Here is an 11,221-nt window from a genome sequence, read left to right as displayed (position 1 = left end):
TGCTCGGGGAGGTGGGTAGGGGGCGGAACCCCAAGGGGCCTGTGCTCGGGGAGGTGGGTAGGGGGGCGGAACCCCAAGGGCCTGTGCTCGGGGAGGTGGGTAGGGGGCGGAACCCCAAGGGCCTGTGCTCGGGGAGGTGGGTAGGGGGCGGAACCCCAAGGGCCTGTGCTCGGATAGGTGGGTAGGGGGCAGAACCCCAAGGGCCTGTGCTCGGATAGGTGGGTAGGGGGCAGAACCCCAAGGGCCTGTGCTCGGGGAGGTGGGTAGGGGGCGGAACCCAAAGGGCCTGTGCTCGGGGAGGTGGGTAGGGGGCGGAACCCCAAGGGCCTGTGCTCGGGGAGGTGGGTAGGGGGGCGGAACCCCAAGGGCCTGTGCTCGGGGAGGTGGGTAGGGGGGCGGAACCCCAAGGGCCTGTGCTCGGGGAGGTGGGTAGGGGGCGAACCCCAAGGGCCTGTGCTCGGGGAGGTGGGAGGGGGGCGGAACCCCAAGGGCCTGTGCTCGGGGAGGTGGGTAGGGGGCGGAACCCCAAGGGCCTGTGCTCGGGGAGGTGGGTAGGGGGCGGAACCCCAAGGGCCTGTGCTCGGGGAGGTGGGTAGGGGGCGGAACCCCAAGGGCCTGTGCTCGGGGAGGTGGGTAGGGGGCGGAACCCCAAGGGCCTGTGCTCGGGGAGGTGGGTAGGGGGCGGAACCCCAAGGGCCTGTGCTCGGGGAGGTGGGTAGGGGGCGGAACCCCAAGGGTCTATGCTCGGGGGTGGGTAGGGAGGCAGTGACACAGTGACTTAGAAGGGGAGAGTTCCTGCACCTATTCTCCTGAGAAAAAACGGACTAAAGGCAAATAGACTTTGCACATTGCAAGTGCATTTGCCAACACAGCTTTGTAAACGAACAGAAGCTCTGCTGACTTCCATCATCCAATCATGTTCAAACTAGATGTTCTTTAAAATTTTCCTTTGCTCGTGATTGGGTATTCTTTGCAAAGTGAAGCTTTGCCTAATTTACTAAGCTCTGAAGCAACTGCACTTGTGCAGAGTGCACAGTCTATTTTCCTTTAGTAAATCAACCCCAAAGTATCAAAGCCACAGAGTCCAAATGACAGCCAGACAATCCGCATTTCCAGCAGCAATGGGGTCTTCCGTGTGCCTCTCGAGAATGGTTCCCTTTAAGGATTTTTTTTTTTTTTTGGTAATCTTGCCGGGTTTGTGCCCCCTCCCCCTCCCACCACCCCCACCTCTAGAACAGTAAAGGATTCTTTGTTCTCAGCTCATAGAATGGGGTGTGGATTGTTTGCTTTGCCCTCTGTGTACAGAGATTAGGAAGAGAATGCTGCCAGCAATGTGCTGGGATTACTGCAGAGTTATGTGACTGATGGCGGGGGGGGGGGGGGGGGGGGGGGGGGTTGGAAGAGTCGGTTGGAGTGTGTATGTGAAAACCCTGATGAATGAAAATGTGACGACTTCTTGTTTACAATGTATCCAATTCTCTTTTATGCCCAGTGCACGCAACGTCAACCTGACATGGAACGTGCAGTGACAGAGGGCCAAACACTTCTCTAGTTATGCCTAGAGCTACACTTTGAAAATAATAAAGCCACGCTCCTTATTTTATGAGTTTTTATACAGCTTGAGCCAATATGCAAACTCCATGTAGGTAGTGTCCTGGTACGGATTCAATTTGAAGACCCCAGTGCTGCAAGGCAGATGTGCTAACCACTTAGCCACTGTGCTTCCCAATAAGGTGTGCCTTAAGCAGTGGGATCTGTGTGAGTGAAGCTGATCCTTCACTCCTCTATTGGGGCTAGAAATAGATCCGTGCCACCCTTATTTGTCTTGTCTATTACACACCTATAATACATGTGTAGTGTGGCCCCTAACTCTGGTCTATGAGAGCCTCCATGTTGGAGCATGTATAGCAATACATAGAGGAGATCAGGGGCCCTACCTATAATAGATGTATAGTGTGGCCCCTAACACTGGTCTATGAGGGTCTCCACGTTGGAGCATATACAAAGATACATAGAAGAGATTGGAGGACTCCACTTCTTATAACAGATGTGTAGTCTGGCTTCAACTCTGGTCTAAGAGCCTCTATGTTGGAGCATATACTGTATAGCAATTCATAGAAGAGATCAGGGGCTCCATCTAGAAAGTGTGGGCCCCCAACTCTGGTCTGTGAGGGTCTCCATGTTGGAGCATTTATATAAATAAAATATTGAGAGACCCCACCTATAATGTGCAATGTGGCCCCTAACTCTAGTTTACCAGAGCCTCCATATTGGAGCATTTACAAAAATACATAGCAGAGATTGGGAGACTCGACCTTTAATAGATGTGTAGTGTGGCCCCTCTGGACCTCTGGTCTATGAGAGCCTCCATGTTGGAGCATATATAGCAATTCATAGAAGAGATTAGGGGCTCCACCTATAATAGATGTATAGTGTGGTCCCTAACTCTAGTCTGAGGGTCTATACGTTGGAGCATATATAACAATTCATAGAAGAGATCAGGGGCTCCACCTATAATGTATAGTGTGGCCCCTAACTCTAGTCCAGGGGTCTTCAAACTATGGCCCTCCAGTTGTTCTAGTTTGAGGATCCCTGCTCTAGTCTATGAGGGTCTATATGTTGGAGCATATATAACAACTCATAGAATAGATCAGGGGTCCCACCTAGAATGGATGTGTAGTGTGGGCCTCTAACTTCAGTCTGAGAGCCTCCATGTTGGAGCATATGTAGCAATTCATAGAAGAGATCAGGGCCTCCACCTATAATAGATGTGTAATGTGGCCCCTAACTCTGGTCTGTGAGGGTCTCCATGTTGGAGCATTTATAGAAATAAATAAAAGATTGCGAGACCCCACCTATAATGTGCAATGTGGCCCCTAACTCTAGTTTACCAGAGCCTCCATATTGGAGCATTTCCAAAAATACATATCACACTCGCGGAGCTCGCGGCGCATGCACAAACTGCTTCTTAAAGGGCAACACGCCTCTTAATATCCCTGTATACGTCCTTCTGCTGACGTATATCGGCATGAGCCGGTCGGCAAGTCGTTAATTAATATATAACTGTCTGGTTTTTTTTTCCCCTCTATCAGTCAGAGTTTTGCCTTGAACCAATCACAGCATGTATTCTATTTATATTATTTAAATATAACCGCATCTGTTATATTTTATGAAGAATGAGTGTTAGAGGTCCTCTTATTACCGACGGCTCCGCCTCTTCTTGCTCCTAAACCTATAATAATTGTTCCTCTTGCAGTGGCCTGGTTCTCCGGTGGGAGCCCTCCTCTCCATCCCGGCTATGATTGGATATCTGCAGGAGACGTCCCGCAAACACATCCCCGAGGCGGAGCTGGCCCGGAGGAAACATTACTGCGTGCGCCGCGAGGATCTGCAGAAGGTGAAGCTCACCCGGCAGGAGGCCGTGGCAGAGTTCAAGAGTTTGTGAGTAGTTCCCCCCCAATCGCTTCCAATACCAAACCATAAACGTTCCTCCGGAAACCGCACGGCGCCGCTTGTAACGCATCCAACGTCAAATGGGCCACGTTCTCCTCCTTTTAACTACTTTAGCCCCCCCCCCCCAAGAATTTACCCCCTCTTCCTGACCAGGCCATTTTTTTTTTTTTTTTTGCTATACGGCTGTAACTGACAATTGCGCAGACGTGCGACGTGTTCCCAAATAAAATCGGTCTTTTTTTTTTTTTCACCGACAAATAGAGCTTTTTTTATTTATTATAATATAATATATATAATAATTATTATTTATTTATATTTTTTATTTTTATTTAATTTTTTTTTGGTGGTATTTGATCACCTGTTTTTTTTTTTTTTTTTTTTTTTTTGAAAAAACAAAAAAACTATTTATTACATTCTGCTATAAAACGTATCCAATAAAAAAAAAAAAAATGATGTAAAAAATCTAATTTCTTCATCATATATTTTTGTACAATAGAAATGTGTAAAAGGGCGCTCAGAGCTTCAAGACTTGGGCCCCTTTCACACTGGGCGGTGCGGGCGTCGGCGTTAAAGTGGTGCTATTTTTAACGGCGCTTTTACCGTCGTTTTAGCGGAGGTATTCGGCTGTTTTAACTCCCGCTAGCGGCTGAAAAAAAAAATGGTTAGAACTGCCCGCGAAGCGCCGCGGCGATTTGCTGGCGGCATAGCCGCGCTGCCCCATTGATTTCAATGGGTAGGAGCGGTGAATACAGCGCTCCAAAGATGCCGCTAGCAGGACTTTTTTTTTTTTTTTTTTTTTTTTTTTTTTTTAACGTCCTGCTAGCGCACCGCTCCAGTGTGAAAGCCCTGCAGATTTCACACTGTAGTGAAAGGAGACGCTTTTAACAGGCGCTATTTTTAGCGCTGTAGTGCCTGAAAACCGCCTCAGTGTGAAAGGGGCTTAAGGGGCACAATGTCTATATAAAAGCGAGGGTCCAGTGATGGGGGGTAGTAATAATAAATCTTCAGCACTTAGGCCCCTTTCACACTGGGGCGGTGCGGGCGTCAGCAGTAAAGTGGCGCTTTTTAGCGCCGCTTTACCGTCGTTTTAGCGGCGGTATTCGGCCGCTAGCGGGGGGCGGTTTTGACCCCCCCGCTAGCGCCAGAAAAAAGGGTTAAAACCACCCTCAAAGCGCCGCTGCTGTATAGCCGCGCTGCCCCATTGATTTTCAATAGGTAGGAGCGGTGAATACACCGCTCCAAAGATGCGGCTAGCAGGACTTTTTTTTTTCACCCTCCTGCTAGCGCGCCGCTCCAGTGTGAAAGCCCTCCGGCTTTCACATTGGAGTGAAAGGGGTCGTTTTTATTTTTAGCGCTGTAGCGCCTGAAAAACACCCCAGTGTTAAAGGGGGGCCTTAGGGCTGCAACTAAGACCCCTTTCACGCTGGGGCGTTTTTCAGGCGCTTTAGCGGTTAAAAAAAAAAAAAAAAAAACGCTTGAAAGAAGCCTCACCTGCAATCCCAATGTGAAAGCCCGAGTGCTTTAAGAGCCCTTTCAGACTGCCAGCACCCGAAAAACGCTGGTAACGCACCGCTTTACCAGTGTTTTTTTTTTTCGAAAGCTAGCAGTGCGCTTTTAACCCCCCCCCGCTAGTGGCCAAAATAAAGGGTTAAAAGCGCCCACAAAGTGCCGCTGCCAAAATCGCTTTGCAGGCGTTTTCCATTGATTTCAATGGGAAGGAGCGCTTTAGGAGCCGTGTATCCCACCGCTCCAAAAGACTTTTTTTGACGCCCTGCCAGTGCAGCGCCTCGGTGTGAAAGCACTCGGGCTTTCACATTAGGATTGCAGATGAGGCTTCTTTCAGGCGCTTTACAGGTGCTTTTTATTTATTTTTAAAAAAAAATTTTTAACGCTAAAGTGCCTGAAAAAGCCCCAGTGTGAAAGGGGTCTTACAGATAGAAGCAGTCTCTTAAAAAAAAAAAAAACAAGCAAGTTTTTAACTTCTACACTTGGAGGCGCTTTTTTTTTTCTGCCAATATATATTCTTCAACATGGTTTTGGTTATACAATATATGGTCATTTTTATTTTTTTTTATTTTTTTTTTAAGTTATAGCATCTACAAAATAGGGGATACATTTATGGCATTTTTTTTTTTTATTTTTATTTTTTTACTAGTGTTTTTTTATTTTTTTTTATTTTTATTTTTTTTAGCTGGACTGCAACATTACGGCGGACAGATCAGACACTTAACTGACATATATTTATTTTTATTTTTTATATATTTTATTTTATTTAGCTGGACTGCGACATTACGGCGGACAGATCGGACACTTAACTGACATATATTTATTTTTATTTTTTATATATTTTATTTTATTTAGCTGGACTGCGACATTACGGCGGACAGATCGGACACTTAACTGACATTTTTGATGCTTTTTTTTGGGAACCAATGACATTATTGCAGTGATCAGTGCTAAAAAAAAATATGCACTGACCTTGTACTAATGACACTGGCAAGGAAGGGGTTCAAATCAGGGGCGATCAAAGGGTTAAATGTGTTCCCTTGGTGTGTTCTAACTGTATGGGGGAGGGGGGGGGGGTGGGCTGCCTGGGATAACGCACAGATCCCTCTTCCTGCATAGCAGAAAGACGAGATCTCAATGTCATCCCCTAACAGAATGGAGATCTGCCTTGTTTACTTGGGCAGATCCCCGTTCTGTCTTTGCGGGGGAACGATCGCAGGTGGCCGGCGGACGTCGAGTCTGCCGAACCCGCTGATTGGCTCCCTCGCTGGCCACTCGGGCATGCGCACCCACAGAAACTAGTGCACCAATCGCCGTACCGGTGTAACTGTGGCGGGTTGTCGGCAAGCGGTTAAACTATAAAGAGTAGCAATATTTAAAGGGTAACTCCATCTTTATTGAGAGAAAAAAAAAAAAAAAAAAAAACGCCTCCCCTCTGGGTGATCTCTGTACATTGCAGGGCTTATAACAAACTTTGTTGAAGATTCCTAACTTTTTGTTATGCTGAAGAAATAGCTGTTTGTTTCTCTGAGTCCATGTGCTGAGTGAATTGTAATGGGAGTGGTTTCTTGATTTATCAACCAGCTGCCGCACCTGTAGGGCTCTAATGAGAAAAGTGGCAGGGTCTCCATCCTTTTAGACCTGATTCCTTATTGGGAATTCCTCACCGTTTTTGTTGCAGAGGATGCCTAAAATCCGACTTGTATCTTAGTGCAGACTTCTGGGGAAATCAGTGAGCCAATGACATTCCTGAGGGGGTGTCCTGTACACCTTGTGTGTACAGAGCGCCTCCAGGTGGCCATATTGCATTTTACTGAAAATTGCAGCGGCTGCAGATTGGAAAGGAAAGGGAATTTTTAATAACATTCAGTTACAATATGACTTGTATTGCGCATATATATATATATATATATATATAATATTATTATTATAAATATATATATAATATTATTATTATATATATATATATATTTAGAATAATAATATATATAATATCTATATCATTTTTATATATTATTTTTTATTCACATGAAAGTGGAGTTACCCTTTAACCTGTGCTGGAAGAATGACAGAGGCCACCCCACTACCAACCTCATTCTGAACAATGTTAGTTGCCTGGCTGTCTGGATTCATTTTTCTTTATATCACTAACCTGACATAAGCAAGTCAGAAATTCTAACTTGAAATACACTGTATTACCAAAAGTATTGGGACACCTGCCTTTACACGCATATGATCTTTAATGACATCCCAGTCTTAGTCCGGAGGGTTCAATATTGAGTTGGCTCCGCCCTTTGCAGCTATAACAGCTTCAACTTTTCTGGGAAGGCCGTCCACAAGGTTTAGGAGGGTGTTTATGGGAACGTTTGACCATTCTTCCAGAAGGGCATTTGTGAGGTCAGGCACTGATGTTGGACGAGAAGGCCTGGCTCACAGTCTCCGCTCTAAGTCATCCCAAAGGTGTTTTATGTGGGGTTGAGGTCAGGACTCTGTGCAGGCCAGTCACGTTCCTCCACCCCAAACTCGCTCATCTGTGTCTTTATGGACATTGCTTTGTGCACTGGTCCAAATCATTTGGGGGAGGGTGTGGGGGTTGTTTTCAAGGGTTGGCCCCTTCCAGTGAAGGGAACTCTTAAGGCCTCAGCATACCAAGACATTTTGGACAATTTCATGCTTCCAACCTTGTGGGAACAGTTTGGGGACGGCCCCTTCCTGTTCCAACATGACTGCCCACCAGTGCACAAAGCAAGGTCCATAAAGACATGGATGAGCGAGTTTGGGGTGGTGGAATTGTCCAAAATGTCGTGGTATGCTGACGCCTTAAGAGTTCCCTCCACTGGAACTAAGGGGCCAAACCCCTGAAAAACAACCCCGCACCATAATCACCCATCCACCAAATTATTAGGACCAGTGCACAAAGCAAGGTCCATAAAGACACGGATGAGGCTTGGGGTGGAGGAACTTGACTGGCCTGCACAGAGTCCTGATCTCAACCCCATAGACCACCTTTGGGATGAATTAGAGCGGAGACTGCAATCCAGGCCTTCTCGTCCAACATCAGTGCCTGACCTCACAAATGCTCTTCTAGGAAGAATGATCAGACATTCCCATACACCAGGGATATGCAACTAGCGGACCTCCAGCTGTTGCAGAACTTCAATTCCCATGAGGCATAGCAAGACTCTGACAGCCACAAGCATGACACCCAGAGGCAGAGGCATGATGGGACTTGTAGTTTTGCTGGAGGTCCGCTAATTGCAGATCCCTGCCATAGACACCCTCCTAAACCTTGTGGACGGCCTTTCCAGAAGAGTTGAAGCTGTTATACCTGCAAAGGGCGGAGCCAACTCAATATTGAACCCCAGGGACTAAGACTGGGATGTCATTAACCACTTGGCGCCCATACTACGTCTATTGACGTCATGGGCTTTCAGTGGTTATATCTAAATGATGCCTGAGGCCACAGACATCATTCAGATATTGCCGTTTTCAGCCGGCGATTCCCTGCACCATAAGAACGATCATATCGGCTGTTCCGCCGCTTGATCGTTCTTACGGGCAGTGGGAGGGGACAGCAAGTTACCATAGAGATTTCCTGCTGACCAGATCGTCTCTATGATTGTTCGGAGGCCGGGTGCAATGTTATGACGTCACGCCCGGCCTCTGTATTCAAATTAACGGCGCCGATTTGGCTAGGAAGCCAGGATCTTTTTTTTTTTTTTTTTTTTTTTTTTTTATTCTTCCCAGCCTAGAGGTGAGATATGGGGTCTTATTGACCCCCCCCCCATATCCCACTGTAAATATGTCCGATCGTGCCATATTCCTATTACAAAGGATGTTTACATTCCTTGTAATAGGAATAAAAGTCATCAATTTTAAGTTAAAAATTAAGTGTCAAACTAAAAAAATAAAAATAAAATTAACAATAAAAAAAATGTAAAGCGCCCCTGTCCCCGTGAGCTCGTACACAGAAGCGAACGCATACCTAAGTCCCGCCCACATATGAAAACGGTGTTCAAACCACACATGTGAGGTATCGCCGCGAACGTTAGAGTGAGAGCAATAATTCTAGCTCTAGACCTCCTCTGTAACACAAAACATGTAACCAGTAACAAAAATGTAAAGTGTCGCCTATGGGGATTTTTAAATACCAAAGTTTGGCGCCATTCCACGAGTGCGTGCAATTTTGAAGCGTGACATGTTGGGTATCTATTTACTCGGCGTATCCTCCTCTATCACATTATGCAAAAAAATTGGGCTAACGTTACTGTTTTAAAAAAAAAATTTTTAAGCATGAAACTGTTGTTTTTTTTTTCTGAAAAAAAAACATGTTTGAAAAATTGCTGCACAAATACCGTGCGAGATAAAAAGTTGCAATGACCGCCATTGTATTCTCTAGGGTCTTTGCTAAAAAAAAACATATAATGTTTGGGGGTTCTATGTAATTTTCTAGCAAAAAAATTAGGAATTTTACATGTAGGAGAGAAATGTCAGAATTGGCCTGGGGCGCGAAGTGGTTAAAGCGGGAGTCCGCCGGAACTCCGCGTTTTTTTTTTTTAAAAGCCAGCAGCTACAAATACTGCAGCTGCTGACTTAAAATAGTGACACTTACCTGCCCAGCGCGCCCGCGATGTCGGCACCCGAAGCCGATCTCTCGATCGTCTGTAAGGTGCTGCCGCCGCCATCTTGGGTATGGGAATCAGCAAGTGGAGCCTTTCGGCTTCATTTCCCGGTTCCCTCCTGCGCATGCGCAAATCACGCTGCGCAATAAGGACGGTCCCCGCTGCCTCTGGGATCTGTGTGTTTCCCAGCAGGCAGCGGGGCACTTGCGGAAAGGGGCGAGCACTTGCGGAAAGGGGCGTAATCTACACCCCTTTCCGCAGAGAGCTATCCCGGAAGTGGGTGCAGATACCTGTACTGTACAGGTATCTGCACCCCCCTCCCCCCTGAAAGGTGCCAATTGTGGCGCCGGAGGGGGTGAGGGTTCCGATGAGCGGAAGGTCCACTTTAGGGTGGACCTCCGCTTTAAAGTTGTGTGTGTGTGTGTGTGTGTGTGTGTGTGTGTGTGTGTGTGTGTGTGTGTGTGTGTGTGTGTGTGTGTGTGTGTGTGTGTGTGTGTGTGTGTGTGTGTGTGTGTGTGTGTGTGTGTGTAAAGGCAGGTCTCCCAATACATTTGCTATATATGTGTTTGTTTATGGGGGGAAAACACCACCCACCACAAGTGCATATGGCCGAGTACTATAGGAGAGGCAGCATTGAACAGTGGAAGGTAATGGTCCCCGACACGTGAGCTTACACATCATTTGATCACAGATCTGCAGTGGTAGTTTCCATACTTCTACACCGACAGCGGCGCCCTCGAAATGCGTTCCTTCTTTTGAGAAATCAATCATTAACAGGAATTGTGTCTGTGAGCAAACACAGCACGCTCCCAGGTACCTTCCGCTTCTCTTTTGGGTTCTGTCAGAAGAATCTCCTCCTAAGGTCGATGAAGCTCTTCCGGCATTCCCAATGCCTTTTTTGTTTAGGGGGGGCAAAAAGCTGCTGTGACACCAACCATCCCCCCGTCCCCGATACCCCGACCTCTACTCTAATATCAGATCCGATTGGTCATTTCTCCTATACCAGTCGGTGATGGGCGCGGTATGGCTAAACTAAACGGTATGGCTAAAACTAAAACTGCCAACCGGAACCCTCACCTGACTCTACTGCCCTTGTGACCTACCACAGCTAATAAAATGCATACGTTTCAGGAAGGTGCGGTACAAATATTCATCGATTTTTTTGGTTTGATCGTTTTTGGCTTTTAATTCTCTTTGAAAAACCACCAGATTTTTTAAATATTTTTTTTATTTTGCAGCCTAATCCAGCTGGAAGGCGTCCTGAACGTCATGTGCGGCACGTGCGAGAGAGTCTACCATGTCCTCTACTGGCAGAACCCCTCCGCCTCCTTCCAGTAAGTATGGGAATACCTTTTACCATTAAACGGGGTGAACATCGGGGGGCTACATCATTGAATTAGATGCATGAAGGATTACAGACCACAAATGATATTACTTCTATTATGTTGCAGTCTGTCTTTTTTTTTTATTTCTTATTTGTTTTGATTGTATCCATGATTGGCTTATATAGCTCCTTGTACACAAAGTAACGCCGGTGTGGTAAAATTTCCTGCGACCTGTGAATTTCGCTCACCCCGTCACTTCCGGTGCGGCTCCGTCACTGTAACAGCTGACGGCGGGCCTTTACTGCGCATGCGCCA

General features: G+C 46.6%; 1 protein-coding gene across 1 annotated transcript in view; it reads left to right on the top strand.

Moving 5' to 3' along the window:
- Positions 1–11,221, top strand: part of ZFYVE27 (zinc finger FYVE-type containing 27) — a gene marked incomplete in the record, with an annotated part of 123,852 nt that overhangs the window by 1,166 nt on the left and 111,465 nt on the right. Inside the window, 2 exon segments of the mRNA XM_077455721.1 lie at positions 3,287–3,441; positions 10,820–10,915. Of these exon segments, the coding sequence (XP_077311847.1) occupies positions 3,287–3,441; positions 10,820–10,915 (251 nt within the window).

Source organism: Lithobates pipiens, unplaced genomic scaffold (genome assembly GCF_037356315.1).
Source record: "Lithobates pipiens isolate NorthernLeopardFrog02 unplaced genomic scaffold, aLitPip1_a1.2 Scaffold_25, whole genome shotgun sequence".
Classification (NCBI taxonomy): Eukaryota; Metazoa; Chordata; class Amphibia; order Anura; family Ranidae; genus Lithobates; species Lithobates pipiens.
This window is presented reverse-complemented; position numbering and strand designations above follow the sequence as displayed.